The sequence below is a fragment of the Protomyctophum bolini genome, assembly GCF_963924005.1.
Source record: "Protomyctophum bolini genome assembly, chromosome: 12".
In the NCBI taxonomy this organism is placed as follows: domain Eukaryota; kingdom Metazoa; phylum Chordata; class Actinopteri; order Myctophiformes; family Myctophidae; genus Protomyctophum; species Protomyctophum bolini.
The window spans coordinates 8,288,662-8,308,443 of NC_137873.1; the positions used below are offsets into that span (position 1 = coordinate 8,288,662).

A 19,782-nucleotide genomic window follows, 5' to 3' on the forward strand; every position below is an offset into this window, starting at 1 on the left:
GGTTGTGCTAGTCCGACATCTCGTCGGTCCGACACGTGGCCGGTCATTGACTCATTTATTTCCACCACACCGTTGTTATGAGCGCGTACAGGACGCAGTAACCAAAAAATCACACCCGTGTGAACTGAGTGTTGCAAGTCCCCTCTCCCCCTGCTCCCCACCCCCCTCTCATTCTCTCTCTCTCTCTCTCTATCTCATATTAGCAGGCAACAGTGCAGCACTATCTCTCGCTCTCTGTTTCTGGCACAACAGTGCCACTTTTGCCCCTACTGGCACTCATAGTAACATAGTCACATAGGTTAACACAGACATTGCTGTTCCTTGGAGTGGTTGCACCACTCAAAAAAAATGGCCTGAAAAGACGATCTTGGCAACCCGGGGGTCGTTTGGAAACAAGGTGGGAAATGAGGCCAATGAGTTAAGACTTTGGCTTCCGGTCTGCAGTTAGGTTTTGGGTTAGGGGTTTGGGGTTAGGGGTTTGGGGTTAGGGGTTTGGGGTTAGGGGTTTTGGGTTAGGGGTTTGGGGTTAGGGGTTTGGGGTTAGGGGTTTGGGGTTAGGGGTTTGGGGTTAGGGGTTTGGGGTTAGGGGTTTTGGGTTAGGGGTTTGGGGTTAGGGGTTTTGGGTTAGGGGTTTGGGGTTAGGGGTTTTGGGTTAGGGGTTTTGGGTTAGGGGTTTGGGGTTAGGGGTTTTGGGTTAGGGGTTTTGGGTTAGGGGTTTGGGGTTAGGGGTTTTGGGTTAGGGGTTTTGGGTTAGGGGTTTGGGGTTAGGGGTTAGGGGTTTGGGGTTAGGGGTTTGGGGTTAGGGGTTTGGGGTTAGGGGTTTGGGGTTAGGGGTTTTGGGTTAGGGGTTTTGGGTTAGGGGTTTGGGGTTAGGGGTTTTGGGTTAGGGGTTTGGGGTTAGGGGTTTTGGGTTAGGGGTTTGGGGTTTAGTAATGTCAGATTTTCGGGACGTCAGACTAACATCATCATCATTTTCCGACCACGGTCGAGATGGTGGATTTCACAGTGCCACGTCAGACTAACACTGTGCACGCAATACGGACAAAATGTGTCCGTGGGAAAAGACGCGGTCTTGTCCGCGGCAAATTTGAGATTTTTTCCTTTTCACACACACAACATTTAAATGTTCTTATTTTGATCACGACACCCAATTACTGAATGCCAAGTCTCCAGGTTTTCTCCCAGAATGTGTACGACACTGCAGTACTAGTGTCACACCACTAGGAGTAGTACCAGTGGACCCCCACTAACTCGAAAGAGTTCCTACGAGGTCATTCAGGGCTATATCCATCTCTTTGTGTTTAAGAGAAGACTTTTACGACTCTAGCAGTGATTCTCAACCCCCGGTTTGACATGTATTAGTCTACGGTATACCCCATTTAATGGCATTTCTTTGGGACTCCCAATTTATATTGTAAAATCAATGTACATTTAACTCTGAGAGTGTACAAATGGAACCAAATGGACATGTTAGGGTACATTTATTTGTACACTCTCAGAGTTACAGTCCCATAAGGGTCCATTTGGTTCCAAACTATATCATTTACCCATGGGGAACCATTGGAACTCCCTCTATAGGACCCCTGGGGGCCCCCGGACCCCACTTTGGGAACCACTGAGCTAAAGTAACTGATGTGCAATCCCCTTTAGGCCTAATATGATGTGTTTCCCGAGTGTAGTTGGCAAAACTACATTACCCACAATGCTACACAACAGGAAGACAACGCACAGACATGCAGGTCCGTCCACATCCACAGCTGAAACCTATTTGACGATCGTTTTGCAGCCACAGAAAGATGGAGTGCCGTGATTGTTTTTTTGGTACGTTTTCTGTGTTGTTGTATGTGTCTATGGAGATATTAATATTAAATATGTCTTCCCTGTGTATTTTTTTGGTATCTTCCTGAAAGCTGAAAGCCTTTGAGTCAAAAGGCCCAATCGAAAATGCACAATTTTAACCCTACCCCCCCTCCCCTAAACCCCCAGTATCCTCATTATCATACAACACATGGGGCGAGGCTTAACAAATTCTGGACGGGAACCCCCTTTTGGTGTTTTAACTAAGCATTATGTTATACTTTAGCTATTGAAAATTAGCAGATCTACAAGCTCATAGCGGGTGGCACGCTACGAGCTTGTAGGTATGCTATTTTTGAAAATTGTGAAAATGCGGCACAAATCTTTGAATATATATTCTTTCAGAAAACTGTTTTTTTTCCCAGGCCTAAATGTCCAGGTGGGTGTTGCTAAGATGAAAACCACCTGTACTTAATTAGCTGGTGGGCGGTGCGGCCACATAAACCACAATTTTAACACTTTCTGTACACTTTTCCTCCTAGTGCCTGATGACCATGTTTTAGGTGGAAAAAAAGATCATGGCACTACATCTTTAAAGTTCGCGTTACCCCAGATCTTACTATTTTTAGCCACTTATATTGTTCCGACACTCGAGTCAAAGAATCGGGCAAGTAACTACATACACCTTTGAAGGATTCCACCCCCGACTCGATCAAGCTCAAACGAAGGCACCTTGTCCTAAACATCTCGTTAGGAAGACGGGCCCTAATCTGGATTATAAAACAATATCCATGAATCAACTTTCATTGACCAACTATCTTCGCTATTTTAGAAATGGAGCTACGGTAACTTTTTTTATTTTATGTTTTGCCCGAGGATGCTTTTATGCACACCAAAGTCCTTGTAAGTGGTGCCGGTTCCGGTCCTGGTGCCGGTCCGGTCCTGGTTCCCGGTCCACAGTGCCGGTCCATGGTGCCCGTCCACGGGAAAAAATAAACTTGAGCTGAAGGAATCTTTAACGGCCAAAAGGTTGTGTCCAAAATAAAAGATTTGGCACTTTGGCTATCAGTGTGTGCGGCTATTTTCTTCTTCAAGATTTCCACTCAAAAATAATTCTCAATTTCTTGCCACAACTGAAATGTCTTTTTTTTTTCTGAAATGACGTCTCTGCTGTGTAAGTCTGTGGGTTGAGCTCTTGGGGATCAGAGCCTTCCTCCTCCTCCTCCTCCTCCTCCTCCTCCTCCCTCCCCCTCGTCCGTCCCCTTGGCTCGGCTCTTGTTCTCCTCTGCGCTCGGATCACGGCAGGTGCACTCGTCCTGATCGCAGTCTGCCCCAAACTGGATGACCTGTCAGTCAGCAAGCAAAAAAAAAAAAAAAAAAAAAGAAATAGCAAGTTATAAAGGATTGACGGAGGACCGGGAGCGAATGTACTGTACTCGAACCTCGAGGAACATTTTGAATACAGGACTTCTACTTGTATAACAGAGCATTTTTCTACATTTACAGTATTGATATGTTTCCTGCTGTATTGATGTTGGCGCCAATAGGAGAGATAGCTATAGGCAAAAGTACCACAGACGAAAAACAGTCTAAGTCCAAATTTCATTCTGACCCCTCCACGAAAAGGCCTCGTTGTCCTGAACCCTTATCTATCATTTATACATTATGGATCAATAGTGTGGACTTAGACTGTTTTTCGTCTGTGGCATTCATTATTCTTCTACATTCACACTCTAATTTGTGTAGACTTCTTGTAAATAAGGTAAGGCAGATGTTGAACTCTCGAGAGTGTAAAATGAAACCGAATATGGTTGGTTGTGTATGTGTGTCTGTGTGGGATTTTTTTTGCCTGTAGAATTTTAATCTTCTATATATTTTACAATAAATAAATGAATAGATTAAATTATTTAATAAAAAAAAAAAAAAGTAATTGAGAAAAGCAAATAGTCGACCACGGTATAGTCATTTCAGTTTTTCTTTTCTTTTTTTTTCCTTCAATAATGAATGAATTTGCTCCTGTTGACCCTAACAGTGATTTCTTTGCCATTTCCACTCCATACTGTTTGTGTATACTTGTGAAGAGGCTAAAGTACTGCTCAGTAACTTGACCGTGCTCTTAGCCCAGTAGGGCCTGTCTGTCCATTCTACAAAACGCCCTTCTATAAATCCTAACAGTTTTCTGAAAAATACTAATAAAACAACGTTTCTATAATATCACTGGTCCTCAAAGTATAACCTTTCCATGTCACTATCCCCCCAAAATTATATATTTGGCCGCCGACCCCCCCCCCCCCCCAGATGCAAAGATATTAATTAACAAAATATATATAATATAATTTACTATTTTTGTTTTGATGTATTACCACGTTTTAGTTCTTGCTTAGGCCTATAAAAATCGCTCTGGATTAAGAGCACCTGCTATAAATGCCTAAATTGTGAATTGTATATTGAAAGATTTTTTAACATATTTTCATGAAAAAAAAAAAAAAAAAGGATCTACAAGCTCATAGCACGGCACGAAGTGACACGCTATGAGCTTGTAGATCTGCTATTTGTTTTACTAAAAAAGAAAGAAAAAAAAAGAAGGGATAATAAAGTGGTTGAAATCTAAAGTGACACGGACGGAATGCGCTCCCCGCCGGGCCGAATGGGTTAGCCCATTTTGCGCGGGAACCCCTTTTGGTGTTAGCACTATGTTATGCTTTAGCTATTGAACAATAGCAGATCTACAAGCTCATAGCGCGCCACCGAGTGGCGCGCCACGAGTGGCGCGCTATGAGCTTGTAGATCTGCCATTTTTGAAAAAAATCGAAGAACGACTGACATAGAAAGAGACATTTTTTTAGAATCTGATCTCAGGTCAGAATGGGTTAGTAGACTTTTTGTATTTCCTCACATCACTTTTCAAAGGGAGCCGTAACGTTGCCCCGGGGGGCGATAAACCGTAACGTCCCTCCGGGGGGCGATAACGAGCATGATGTCAAGCGCTTCAACATGGAACTTTTTTCAATCCGCGAGAAAACCTTGAGGTGTCCTGAGGGAGGGGCGGGGGGAGGGGTGTGTGTGTGTGTGTGTGTGTGTGTGTGTGTGTTGGGGGGGGGGGGGTGATTGTGGGGGGGTGGGAAAAAAAGTACTGATCACATGTTTCACTTTGAGTAAAAGTATCAAAACGGCAATATCAAAATACTCGGTTACTCTGAAGTAAAAGTCCGGCGTTCTAAATGTACTGGAATGAAAAAAAGTAAAAAACTAAATAAAAAAAAAGTCTTCTAAAATCCTAAAAGTTTTCTGACCTTATAGTCAGCGGTGCTCAACCTTTTTCATGTCAAGGACCTCCTGGAATTATCTGTATTTGCATGTGGACCCCCCCCCCCCCCCCCCCATCTGAAAATGTGTTATTCCCCAGAAGCAAAGATTTGCGTTAAAAAACGTTCGCTCTGAAAGGATATAGTATATTCAAAGATTTGCGCCACATTTTCACGACTTTAAAAAAAAATAGCAGATATACAAGCCTTGTAGATCTGCTATTTTTCCAATAGCTAAAGTATAACATAATGCGTAAAAAACACCAAAAGGGGTTCCCGTCCTGAATGGGTTAAAAAGTACCAAAACGTGTAAAAGTAACCATTGTGCAAAAATGACTCATTTCAAAAGTTTTCAAAATGTATAAAAAAAAAAAAAACTTTAGAAAATTGCAGATCTACAAGCTGACAATGCGTTGCATCGCCGCGACGCTATTTTCAAATGGCCCGAAATGTATATAAACACACAGGGCTGAAGTATATAGCTTTATTAATGTACGTTTTGTAACAATATTCAAAAATCTACAAAAAAAAAAAAACTAAAGCTTTCACAATAAATAGTAATGGTGTAAATAAAGACAATATTACATAAGACTAAAACATTTAGTCCGAGATATGTATAGTGGAGTAGAAGTATATATATTATACATTATATACGCAGTAGTAGTATTCGAAATTTTGAAATTACTCAAGTAAAGTGCAAAATACCCTTAAATTGGTAAGTAAGTAAGTGTACTTTAGTTACTTTGAACACCACTGGGTGGGTGTGGTGTGTGTGTGTGTGTGTGTGTGTGTGTGTGTGTGGGGTGGGGGGGGCTAGGTAAGAACCACGCGGTGAACGGATGAACACATGTTAAGAATCAACAGCGAGCGGCTGCCAGGATTCTCGTCTAGGAAGCGAGCCATCACCCCAGGTTGCAAAATAAACTGTGGTGCCCCGTGAAGCAGTCTGTTGCAACGAAATGTAAACATTCACTCCTGGAGAGTGAGGGAGGGGGGAGAGAGAGAGAGAGAGAGAGAGAGAGAGAGAGAGAGAGGAGAGAGAGAGAGAGAGAGAGGAGAGAGAGAGAGAGATGGAAGAGGAGGACAAGAAGGGCAAATTGGTGAAAGGAACAAGAGAGATGGAGTGAGACGTGAGATGAAGAGGGCAGTGTTGTTGCTGTGTAGAGGGGTTTATTTGTCACTCACTGATACAGTGGTACAGTGAAATTATATCATGGTGGCACTGGCAGAAATGGCAGCACGCCCGGACCTTTCCTATTGGCCTGCCAGCCTATATTGGCCTGCAGGTCATGGCGGCCCCCCCTACGGTCGCGGCCCACCGGGAATATGCCCCGATACGACCTGTGGCCAGTCCAGCCCCTGCCGTCGACTGAAGCTCGACTAAAAGCAGTCGACGAAAACTCAATAAAAACTAAAGCCATGAAGACTAAAATTAAGACAAATGAAGACAAATTAAAAGTAGACTAAAATATTATGGTGTTATATACGAGTGGAGAAGAGAACTTATAAAAGTCATTTTCAGGTCTATACAAGCTCACAAAGTGGCGCGCAGTGTCCGCGCGTCAAAAGTATATAAAACTTTTGAGATGACTCAAACTAAATGGAATTTTATTCAAATGACTTAAAGCAACATCAAAATATTTGCTGTCAAAATCAACGCCTGGAAGATGGAGGGGGGAGAGAGAGAGATAGGGAGACAGAGAGAAGCGTTGCACATGAAGACAGAGGTGGCAGGTTATCAGTAATGCTGATTTGGCTCAGCTGTGCGCGGCGTTGAAGGAACATGATGGAGAAGGTAATGAGGACGCGCTCCGTGTTCCAGAAGGGCTTTAGAATGCGAAGGGAGAGCTTCATCTGATATGCCAACCGTGCGTCCATTAAGCCACCTGGGGCGGGAACCCCCTTTTGGTGTTTTAAAAGCATTATGTTATACTTTAGCAGAAGTCTGTCGACGGTTTTAAGAACTTGTTAAAAAAAACGTATTTATTTCGTCAGCACTTTATTTTATGATGTATTTTTAACTTGACGTATTATTTGCATTTCAATGTTTTTCCTTCTATTGTTTTGTTTGTTTGTTTCATGCCCTTGTTTTAACATGATTGTTTGACCTTGTTGACCACTGTGTACAGCACATTTTACTTACTTATTATTGAAAAATAGCAGATCTACAAGCTCAATTGTAGGTCTGCTATTTTATTTTTTTTATCGTGAAAATGTGGCGCAAATCTTTCAGTGTGAACGTTTTTAACTAAAATATTTGCTTCTGGGGAGGGTGCCTGGAACAACATATTTTCAGATGGGGGTCGGCGGGCCTATTACATATAATTCTGGCGTCCTTGACATGAAATATTGAGCACCACCTACATAGAGACATATGAGGTTTTTTCAGAAAATTGTCATGATTTAGAACACATTTCTTTAAAAACAAATTCGACGTCAGGCCTAAATGGGCTAAAGGCGCATTGGCTCAGCCATTAAACGTTTCCTAAGTAAGTGTTAACCCAATCTGGGCGGAAACCCCTTTTGGTGTTTTGAAGTATTATGTCGTTATGCTTTAGCTATTGAAGAATAGCAGATCTACAAGCTCATAGAGCGGCACCGAGTGCCGCGCTATGAACTTGTAGGTCTGCACATATTTTTTTAATCATTTGAATATATATATTATTACAGAGTGAACATGTTGACTCAAATCTTTGCTTCTGGAATCTGGGGGAGGTCCCGACTGGAACAACATATTTTCATATGGGGGGGGGGGGGGGGGGGCGGAGGCATATTATACATATAACATTTGGGGGGTCCTTGACATGAAATATTGAGCACCACCACTGATACAAGAAACATAAGCGTTTTTCAGAAAACCTTTGAAGACGACTTTGAAGACGACGTCAGGCCTAAATGGGTTAAGTGTTACCCGTGATGTTGATTCATTGATGCAGGCGCAGAGCGGAGCACAGCGCCAGGACGACACTGACTGACTGCACCTCCGCGCTCCACTTCTAACAAAACCTTCTTGGACGCAGAACGTTTGTTTTTCCCTCTTTCTCAGCTTCGCATGATGCAGGAAACAAAAACAACAGCCAAGTCGTTGGACTGTTTTTTAAGTTTTTTTTTCTTTTTTTCTCTCTGGAGTGTTTTTTGGAACGGCGACCAACTTTATTGTTTACCGCCTAACGCTTTGTGAAGTTTGAAAAACATCAACGTCGGTCAAGATTCACAAACCGGGTTGTCCAGAACCACCCCGAGAAGGGCCTCTCTGCATGACCGGGTGCAGGGCTCTGGACCGGGCCCCTCTGCATGGACCGGGCCCCTGCATGGACCGGGCCTCTGCCCTGCAGCGACCCATATATGGAGCTGGCCTGTCCTGACCTCAACAACACTCCATATTTGGGGCATGCCCTGACACAGAACTCCATATATGGAGCATAGAAGAGAGACAGACATATACTATCTATATACATGGGGCATTCATTTCCAACTTGCATCGTTCCAAGTAGGCCAGTCAGTGCCCAACGCGCTGTATAGAGGCTCCAACGCATGATATCTAGGGTTGGGCACGCAAACGTCCAAGGAACCCAGCGGTTTTTGGTATAGAGAAAAGACGTGAATATACACGTCCAAGGCCAAAAATGTGTTAAAAGGATCCCTCATGGCTATAAAATCCTGACAGTTTTCTTAAAAAACCTCTGTTTCTATGTCTGTTTCATTTCAAAGACCTCTAGGGTTATATAGTAATATGCCGCCGACACCCATCTGAAAATATGTTGTTCCAGGGACCCCCCAGAAGCAAAGAATATTATATGAAAAAAGATTTGCACCACATTTTTCAAAAATAGCAGACAAGTTATGAATACAATAAATAAAGAATATTTCACTCAATAGGAATTGCTCCCGTCGAAAGTGGATGATGTCATACGTGTTGTTATGGAATATAAGGAATGCACATTCTAATATATATATGTTTTTAAATGTTGCTTTGATGCTCTTATTATTGTTAGGAAGTATTATGTTGTTTTTGATCAGCATAATTATGCATTAATGTTCATAATATGACATCAACTTGCGACATGAGCAGCTCCTATATGGAGTGAAAGATTGTTTATTTATGAAAGAAATAAAACAATATTTAAGGTTATATGCACATATGCAGGTATAATGTTTTAAGGCATATTTTCTCATTAGCCTGCAGGGATCCTTTTTAAAACGTCCCCCCCCCCCCCCCCCTCTCTTCCCCTTTTCCATATTGAACCAGCGAAAGAAAACATGTAAGATCACACGGTGTTAAAAGTAGGTGGTTTTTGCCGGACCTGTGTAAATAAATACAAGCCTCACAGAGCGAAGGTTTCCCCCAGCACAGGAACTGAGAGCAAACACTGCATCCTATACACCAGTGGTTCCCCAAAGTGGGGGTCCGACGGTCCGGGGACCCCAGGGGGTCCTTTGAGGGAGTTCCAGGGGGTCCCCACAGCTAAATGATAGTTTGGAACCGAATGGACCCTTATATGGGGTCTGTAACTCTGAGAGTGTAAAGAGTTAAATTAGGTCTCCTCATCTGCCCTCCCTGCCTCCCGGTGGGGGCTCCTCCTCTGCCCCTCCCTCCCTGCCTCTGTTCACAATGGCGACAGGTGCATTATTATATACTGTATACAGTACAGGTGCATTAGTATATACTGTACAATACAGGTGCATTGCTATAGTGTACAGTCACAGTGCCCTGCTGTTTATACACCAAAACACGGATGGGAAGATTTAAAAGCAACTGTACAGACAAAAAGGGGTGGGGGGGGGGGGGGGGTGAAATCACACTCGTGTGAAGTGAGGGGCGCCAACTGTGGCTGAAACATGACGTCATGCATGGGGGGGGGCATGCTGGAAACAGGGGGGGGAGGGGAGCTGCTTAAAGCAAACATTAAAAAGTCCATATAGACTTAATTGGCTACAAGTCACAAGTGAAAGCCATGCAGACCAAAAAAAAAAGCAAGCTCCAAAGTCACCTATAATAAGCAGACATGGCAACACTGCCACCGACCACCTGCTCCCATAAAACACCAAGAAGAAAAAAAACATACCAGCTAGAGGTAACCTGGCAACCCATTTATTATGACCCATTTAGTCAGGGTTGTTGTTTTCGTCGACTAAAAGACGAAAAATGTTTGTCAACTATACCTTTTTCCACTGACAAAAACTACATGGAAGTAAAAACTAAGACTAAAATGACCGATCGAATAGCCGATCTACAAGCTCACACTGCAGGCTTGTAGATCGGTAAATTCTCAGCAAGTGTAAAAAACAGTCATTACGACTAAAATCCTATGATATTTAGTCGACTAAAACTAGACTAACACCAAGACATTCCGGGTGACTAAAATGTGACTAAAACTAAATGAAAGGTATTCAAGAGACTATGACTTTTAAACATCAAAATCTGCTGCCAAAAACAACACTGCATTGAGCTCACCTAGAGGAAGGAAGCTAACCAGTGGCATCCGCTGTGACTCATGGTGTGCCTGCCTGCCTGTCTGCATGTCTGCCTGCCTGAATGTCCGCCTGCCTGTCTGTCTGTCTGCCTGCCTGCCTGCCTGCCTGCCTGCCTGCCTGCCTGCCTGCCTGCCTGCCTGCCTGCCTGCGCACAAGCGGACAAGCATGGGGCCCCCGAGGGGAGGCCCCTGAGGGGAGGCCCTGCCGTGGGGCCAGGCCAACTAACAAAACAGTTATTTATTATGAGGCACACTGACTGCAGCGTGAATGAGAGCTCCATTGGAACGTCGTGTGAACCCAGTTGGCAGGAAGCCAAGACAACCAGGAGGTCAGTGGAAGTCGTCCCCCCCTTTCATGACCACGACAGGCCCGGGAAATTATTCCCCGTGCATTTTTCCCCGGCGTTGACATTTCAAAAGGTATTTATTTAAAGATCTTGTGTAAGCCACGAAGACAGAGCCGACTCGGATCGTGACAAATCATGACAAACAAACACAATATTTTGGGGCCGAACAAATAATTACAAAGAAGAAAAACAACAACAACAACAACAAAGTGTTGTATAACCTGCCCTTTTTTTCTTCTTTCTAATTATTTGTTCGGCCACAAAAAACTGTATTCGATGTCATGATTTGTCACGATCCGAGTTGGCTTTGTTCGAGGATCACTGATCTCTAAATAATTCTAATTCAAAATGATCACTTGTCGTCGTGTTGAAAAATAACTGACTAAAATAACCAAACTGCCGGTCAACGACAAAGAGCGAAAAACGGGGCGAATTAAACATAATAAAACAAAAGACGGGTTTAAGCGGGTTTGACAGGGAAAGACAAAGGGAGAAAAAGGTCAGGTTTATTAGGGGGGGTTCCACAAGGAAAGTGTTAAGCTCGGCAGCAGAACGAGAGAGATTAGATTTTTGATTTATTTGACTTGCACAACAGTTTAAATATAACTATTTTTATAGTTAGTTCTTTCCATGCAGGGCAAAGATGCCATGGGTAGTTGTTGTGCCGGTGAGGTAAGCATAAAAGTGAGAGTTATATGCCGAGAACCTCACCGTTTGCATTACACACAATATGAATGTATTAATATTAATATTATAAAAACACAAACAAACATGGTGAGAAAGCTCATAGGTAGGGGGGGGGGGGGCTGCTGAAAAGCTGTTTATTTGCCCTCCTAGTGGAAAGAGCCGAGGACACAGTGGACCCCTCTGTTGTTTTAGGGAGACTAAATGGGTACGGTCATTAATCCCTTCTGGGCGGGAACCACCTTTTGGTGTTTTAACTACGCATTGTGTTACACTTTAGCTATTGAAAAATAGCAGATCTACAAGCTCGTAGCGCGGCACTACGCGCACATCGTGGAAATGTGGCGTTCAAATCTTTGAATATATATTATTTTCACAGCCAACGTTTTTTAACTCAAATCTTTGCTCCTGGGACAATAAGGTCCCATGGCTGGAACAACATACTGAAAAGATGGGAGTGTTTGAGAACACCGCTAAACAGGCCTTATCCCTAAACTTCTTTGCCTTTTTTTTTTACTATTTTGCAAAACATTTTTGAATAGTTAAAATGGCCAGTCTACAAGCTCACAACATGTAGATTGTCTAGTTGAACTATTCAAAAATGTTTTTCAAAATAGTAAAAAAAAGGCAAAGAAGTTTAGGGATAAGGGGTTTAGCGGTGACCAAAATGGAGCCCTATATAGGGTTTTTCAGAAAACGGTCAGGATTTAGAAGACATTTCGTATAGCCTCGTTTGCCAGGTCCAAATGGGTTAACAGGAGAAAGGCGAGCGGGGCAGAAGCAGAGGGCCTGTGTTTGTTTGCTTAGCAGAAAAGTCTCCCGAGCTGCGGCGGGGCAGACCTCATGCCGGGGAGAGAGAGAGAGGGGGAGGGGGGGGGGTTCTCCAAATCCTCCCTTCGCTGTTGTTTATGTGTAACTCTGAGAGTGTAACAACTGACCCAAATGGACCTGCTTCCCCCCCCCCCCCCCTCTGCCGTGCTGCACGCATCGTGTGTGTGTGTGCGTGCGTGCAACGTGCACGCATGTGCTTTTGGAGTTACAAAAGGACTCCATCATCGATTAGGCACACACCGGCTGTGCCAGGAGAAGAGACGCACTTTTTTTTTTCTTCTTTTTGCAGCCCTTTTTGAAGGTCGAAAAAAAAGCCCTTTAAAAAAAAGAAGAAGCATGATTCAATCATTCAGATTAGAGACGCAGGCTTGCCTTTACAGCTGGAATATCTTTTGGGATATACGACCCTCTGGCCAGAGAGACCACACAAGAGGATCGAAAGAAGGAAAAGGAAGAAAAGCAAGAAGAAAGTAGAATAGAGGTTTGAAAACAACTCTTGACAGCGTTGTCCACACGCCGCTGCCGTTTTCACCGTGCAACCGAGTGTGAAATCGGCCATTTATACCACGCCATCACGGCCCCGCAAAAAAATACACGTTTGTGGACACAAAATCAACTGTAGATTTTTAGTCGACTATAATATCTTGTGATATTTAGTCGACTAAAAACTATACACTAAAACCATTTCACAGCTTCTTCGCCACCCAAATGTATTAACCCATCTTGGGGCGTGTTTTAAACATTATGTTAGAAAGATAGCAGATCTATACAAGCTCATAGCACGCCACCGAGTGGCGCGCTACGAGCTTGAATAGGTCTGCTATTTAAAAAAAAGTCATGAACATGGGGTGCAAAGCTTTGAATACCATATACTCTTTCAGAGGGAACGTTTTTAACTCAAATATTTGCTTCTGAGGTGGTCCCTGTAACAACACATTTTCAGATGGGGGCCAGCGGCCAATTTCATATACTTTTGGGGGTCCTTGAGATTAAATATTGAGAACCACTGATATAGAAACATGAGGTTTTTCAGAAAAAAAGACATTTAAAAAAAATTATATATATTTTTTAAATGTCGACGTCAGGCCTAAATGGGTTAAAGGTATTGTAGACAAGTTTCCAGTGTTTATACACAGAATTGATCGAGTGTTTCCAAACAAATTAAAATCTAGCTCCACCCCCCTCCCCCCGTCATTCTATTGGCTGAGCCAGGTCACTTCAGGCTATGGGGTTGTTGTTGCTGCTGGGAGGGACGCTATGGATATTGCGCTCGTATGGCTAAATATGACATTAAAAAATTATGAATTTCTATCGATATCATAGTTACAACAATGACATTGAGTTGACATGTTTTTTTAAGGGTAACTGTAGCGTAATCACAATATCACAAGACTGACACGACGAGTCCCGCAAATGAGGAAGTAGGAAGTAGTGGAGCAGACTCACTGGCTCTCAATTCAATTATCTTTCATTTGTAATCGTGCATATAAAACATATTGCCCCTCAAATGCCCCAGCCACTACAGCATCGTTCATGTGAACTACTTTGTCCACGGTTATTCATCGCTATGATGATCAGCGACGGCTTGTCACCGTTGGCGAGCACGGGTTGAATGCAAGCTTCAAGCCGGCCGGACCACCAAACCATGCGCTATACATAGCGATTCTCATAATTTCAACAGGCTTACATATTACATCATAAACATACTATTTCACATGAACAATGGTGAAACTAAGATATGGGGATAATATTATACTTGCAAATTGCAAGTATAATATTATCCCCATATCTTAGTTTCACCAATGCGATTTCATTGCAAGTTGCAATGAAATCGCATTGCGTTTTCATTATAATACTGCTGGGTCGAACACACAGTCACAGCCTCGCGCTGCAATTGGCTAAGACTCCGCGTCACCCCCCACACAGACCCTCCTCCCAACACGACGCTTCCGTCCCGCGACATAAACAACAGTGGATATAAACAGATACAAACACATAGAGGGAGACAAAGGGAGAGTGTATGTCTACAGGGCAGCAGCTCAGCATCAAAATATAGGGGAAGATAGAGGGAATAAGGCCACAAATATAGATAGATAAATATGTTGATTTTTGGCTGAAAACTTGCCTATATCACCTTTAATAATAATGGATTGCATTTTTATACTACTTTTCTACGCACTACGTGCCTTTACTCAAAGCGCTTTACAATGGTTCATTAATTCATAATTCATATACATTGGGAGGTGAAGCGGCGAACAGTCGACGCCAGCGTCCTCACTTCCCACGTTCACACACCAATGGTGTCCAATCCCATACCTAGGAACGCACCTGCCAGTGAGGAGCCCCCACCGGGAGGACACCGAGCCATATACAGTCTGGAGCAACGGAAGCTCTGATCACGAGTAAAATATAAAGCGGAAGCGAAGCCTCCTCCCCACTTCCGTTTGTATATATATGTACAGTCACGCAAATGTATCCTAATATAAATATAAATCATCTAGTAAAAAAACAAATCCGTCCATCTGAGCATATCTAGCTTAGCAGAAATGGAAAAAAAAGAAAATACGCTCTAAAGATATTTTAAAACATAAAGGGTGCCCACACGTTTTTTGACTTGAGAGCTATTTTCAAAATGACCAGCTCAACAAGCATTTCAGCTGGTCTAAAACTTTTTTGTTGTTGTATATAACTTTGGAATGCCATACTGACGTTTATGTGCAACATTCTTGAAAAGAGAGTATATGCATATCGCATTGTGGATTTGAGCTGACAGGATGTCAATCAATCAAGTCACTTTAATTCATGTGACAGATACCAAAAATATTTATTCCGAACGCAGTGAGCACTTACTATGAGACCTAGCAGATCATGTCTGTCTGTGTGTCTGTGTGTCTGTCTGTCCCGCTTTTGTGCCCATATATGGAGCTGAGTGATTACGTCACCATGACTCAGCCATAACCATATAAGGAGTCCCCAAAGCAGCTATACGTCCAAAACCCAAATATGTACGAGCTGCGTTCGCTTCCCGCGTTTGCGCGTCTTACTGGTAATATATATTACATAATTTTAGGGGCATTTCATGTGTTCTACCTGCACAGCCTTTGTGATCTATACTGGTAGATCACGATCTACCTTTTGGGCACCCCAGGGTAGTAGTTCTAGTTTCCGGGCTCTGTATAGCAATCGGAGATTGTGGAATATAGTTCATGAGACTAGAGCCAAAGGCATGCATGGGCAGTGTTGATTTCCTCGACTAAAACTAAGACGAAAAATGTTCGTCGACTACCTTTTTTCACTGACAAAAACTAAATGGAAACTAAATGAAAACTAAGCTATGATGACTAAAACTAAGACTAAATATAATTGACAATTTCGTCAACAAATAAAAACTAGACTAAAATGTTAGGAAGGGACTATAGGGAACAATTAAGAGATCCAGTCATTTTACACTTGAATTGGTTGCATGCTGAGAATATAGCCTGGAGACGGCACTGGGTGCAGCCCGGGGTGCGTCAGTGGACAGAGAGCTCACCTTTCTGGTGGACAGCGTGGACAGAGAGCTCACCTTTCTGGTGGACAGCGTGGACAGAGAGCTCACCTTTCTGGTGAACACAGTGTGGACAGAGAGCTCACCTTTCTGGTGGACACAGTGTGGACAGAGAGCTCACCTTTCTGGTGAACACAGTGTGGACAGAGAGCTCACCTTTCTGGTGGACAGCGTGGACAGAGAGCTCACCTTTCTGGTGAACACAGTGTGGACAGAGAGCTCACCTTTCTGGTGGACAGCGTGGACGGGCAGCAGTCTCCTCCGTCGTACTGGCAGTAGGCGCGGTTGTTGATGGTGTCGCACCAACCGTCTGCTCCGAACGGCTAGACACACAGAAACAGAAAGAGCATATTATCGAGGAAACCTCATAATTCCATTTTTGAGGAGGTTTTTTTTTGTTGCATAAATTAGTGCTATTGGACAAGCTTTATACGTCTGTGTGTTGTTTTGGAAATATTGAACCAATGGAAAGTAGTAAAAAAGTGCTTTGGACAAAACCTCTTAAAGGTAGAGTAAGAGATTTCACTCAAAAAACCTTAGGTTTCGTTTTTGGCTGTGGGACCTAAGCCTTCGTCCAATCAGGATAGATAGTCAAAAACGAAACCTAAGGTTTTTTGACCCCCAGGGGTTAACTGGGGACAGGGAGGAACTCCTTATATGGTCAGCACACTCTATAGTAGAGAGGATTATCACAACAAAACAAAAAAATAAGTGATATTTGAATGAAGTGAAATCACTTACTCTACCTTTAACGCCATTGGACCCTCAAACGGTCTGCTAAAGCAACTAACTCCACCACCTCTCCCCCTCTCATGGAAGTAATTGACAATAATATATAAAGTTACAACACCAACTTTGATGAGGCTGTATTGCTTTGTTTTTAAAAATATAAGGTTTTCTTTGTTTCCTGAAAAATGTATATTTTTAATTTCCTGAAAAATTTACATTTTGTACTTTTTGTACAGCAGAGATAAATGCGTTCATTTTGGGGCGTTCAGTGAGGTTCCCAAATAATCAAATTGCTTCTTCTGATTATTATTCACTTATTTAAAATAAAATAGAAAATTAATTAAAAATAAATAAAAGAGAAGACCCAATGCACTCTTTTCCAGTCAAAAAAAAGTACAAATGAAAGAGAAATGCAATGCAGGTCCTGCAGCACAATATCTAGTGTTGTGCATTGCAAGGACATATTTAAAGTTGGTTAGATGACAGACAGACAGACAGACAGACATGATTGTTAGCACGTTAGGTAATAATAACAACTTTATTTGTATAGCACTTTTTAAAAACAAGTTTACAAAGTTCAGGTTTGTATAATTGCTTATAGGCATACCGGATGACGTCAAGTTCGCAAACAGAAACACTTTGGTCAGGGAAAGGGAGTCAAACTCTGCAGTGGCACGCAAGTTGTCGAATTCTGGTTACATAAAAAAAATCCCCATGCGTCATAATGAACGCAAATGCTTTTTAACGTTCTCGACTTAACCTTGAGAGCTTTTTAATCCCTGATGTGCCAACAATACACAAAAAAATAAAAAAATAAAATAAGGGGTGAGTGCCAAAGATACTTTTGGCTTTCCCCCTGCGGTCCGATGGAGTCATTTCAAAGGCTTAAGATTCTACCTGCACTCTCGGCGCAGGGGGAGAAAGCAGCTGTTGGGAAGATTTCTACTGAGCTTTTTTTGCTAACTTCAAAGATAGTTCTCGATCTGGTCCAAGAATCCCTTCTCCCTTTCCCAGCTAACCTGCCATGCCATAAATAAATCTATTTAATCGCTCTAGTTTCGGACTAAATACTTTTCCAGTAATTATACGCCACAGACCCCGGGGCAAAATCATTGAATATCTTCATGTAAATCTTCCAATTAGGCGCTGTTGTGCACCGATATGTCTGTGCATGTGCTTTAATACGGACGCTCAATGATTTATCCCGGTGCCAAAAAATTCTGTTTGGATCGGAAACGATCGCACAGTGCTGCAATTAGCATCTAGAAAAGTCCACCTAGCAGCCAGGGCGGGCCCTTTGAGGCAATACGTTGCTCCTGAAACCCAACTGGACGGAATGGACTCAACCGATTAGGGTTCATCCACCATTCCAAGCCAATTACATTTCTGAGATATCTGGTGTGCATTCCTGCCCTGGCATTTGGCCTTTAATTGTGATCTAAAAAAAATGGACAACACCAAAGGCCAAGTGGGCTCCGTTTCCGTCCATGCTAAACCCCTTATCTCTAACCCATTCTGACCTGAGATCAGATTCATACGCAAAACATTTTTGAGGAGATTATAAATTATAGCCAATTACAGGCTCAACATGTGTCGATTGTTTAATGTTGTTTAACCCATTTTGACCTGAGATCAGATTCTAAAAATGTCCTCTACATCCTGACAGTTTTCTGAAAAAGCTAATGTTTCTATGTCAGTCGTTCTTCGGTTTTTCTAAAATAGCCACCGAGTGGCGCGCTTATGAGCTTGTAGATCTGCTATTTTTCAATAGCTATAAAGCATAACATAATGCTAACACCTAAAGGGGTTCCCGCCCCCAAAATGGTGTTAATACAATCAGAGAGACTTTTCTGTGTAGAATGTACAGGTCATGGGCTCTCATTCTCACAGCCAGAAAGTGGGGTTTTTGTTGCCACTCAGTAGGCGTTCCCATGTGACCTCTGACCTCTGGGTATAGCCTCCGTTAGCTCTAATAAGTATTCCCGTTCGAATCGTTCTAAAGGTCAGAAATAAATGTCGTGCTGGAGTGTCCGACCGTCACAATACGGCGGTAAAATGAGGTCATGCGTTTCGCTTGAGGTTAATTGTCTGTTTTACTGCATGGGAAATACATTATCTCTCCCTACCGCCGCGCTGACAGGGACGCACGCACGCACGCACCGTCACACACGCACGCACGCACGCACCGTCACACACGCACGCACGCATGCACCGTCACACACACACACACGCACGATCAAAATGTAAATACCCATTTCTACTTTGGACCAATTACAAATGCAAATGTTGGGCTTTTGTTTTTTAAGTTTCAAAATGAAGGTTTCATGAGCCAATGAAAAATCTTCTTCTGCCCCTAATACAGACAGTTGTATATACATGCAGAGTCACATGACTATGCAACTTAACAGTATGGTATAGACTAGACTCACTAGAGGGTCATGCCAAATAGCACTGATACCGGCAGTCTTACTCTAATTGACCAGGGTGGGGCGCTGTAGTAATCGTTTGACAATGAACTGTAATGAACATGTAACTCATGCCTCGTTTGGCAAAAAGGCATGGAACTCGTTGACTCATGCGGAACACGTCTGTCACTTTGTACAAATTAAAACATTAAAATGAACATGGCGAAGTACATCTTGATGACATCATCAAGATGTACTTCACAATGTTAATGATTTTTTTTCAGACCTAGGAAACAGAATGGGGGGGGGGGGGTCTTTTTTTTATATATATATTTTTTTTATAACAGCTCCAAGGTATATTAATGGCATAGTAAAATGTTGAAAATAAGTGGAATTCCCCATTTAAAAAGCTAAGGTGACACAGATGCATTCCCGGTCTTAAAGGGTTGAGTTTGAGTTTGAATCTTTATTTCGGTCATTTTAAAACAAAGTTCACTCCTAAGTTCATCATTCTTTAACAACTGACATTACATTTCAACAACTACCCACCCCCAGAATGCCATCCAAGCTGTTATGTGATAATGAGAAATGTGCCAAGCGTGATTACATTGATAAGAAGGATGGTGTGAGACTGATGGGTGGACATGTGCGTGTGTGTGTGTG

At 42.7% G+C, this 19,782-nt stretch overlaps 1 protein-coding gene across 1 annotated transcript in view; it reads right to left on the reverse strand.

Moving 5' to 3' along the window:
* Nucleotides 1–2,029: 2,029 nt before the first annotated feature.
* pappa2 (pappalysin 2) overlaps nt 2,030–19,782 on the reverse strand; it is a 177,985-nt gene continuing 160,232 nt past the window's right edge. Inside the window, exon 32 of the mRNA XM_080778846.1 lies at nt 2,030–3,143. Within this exon, the coding sequence (XP_080634972.1) occupies nt 3,000–3,143 (144 nt within the window). The 3' untranslated portion in view covers nt 2,030–2,999. The remainder of the gene's footprint in view (nt 3,144–19,782) is intronic.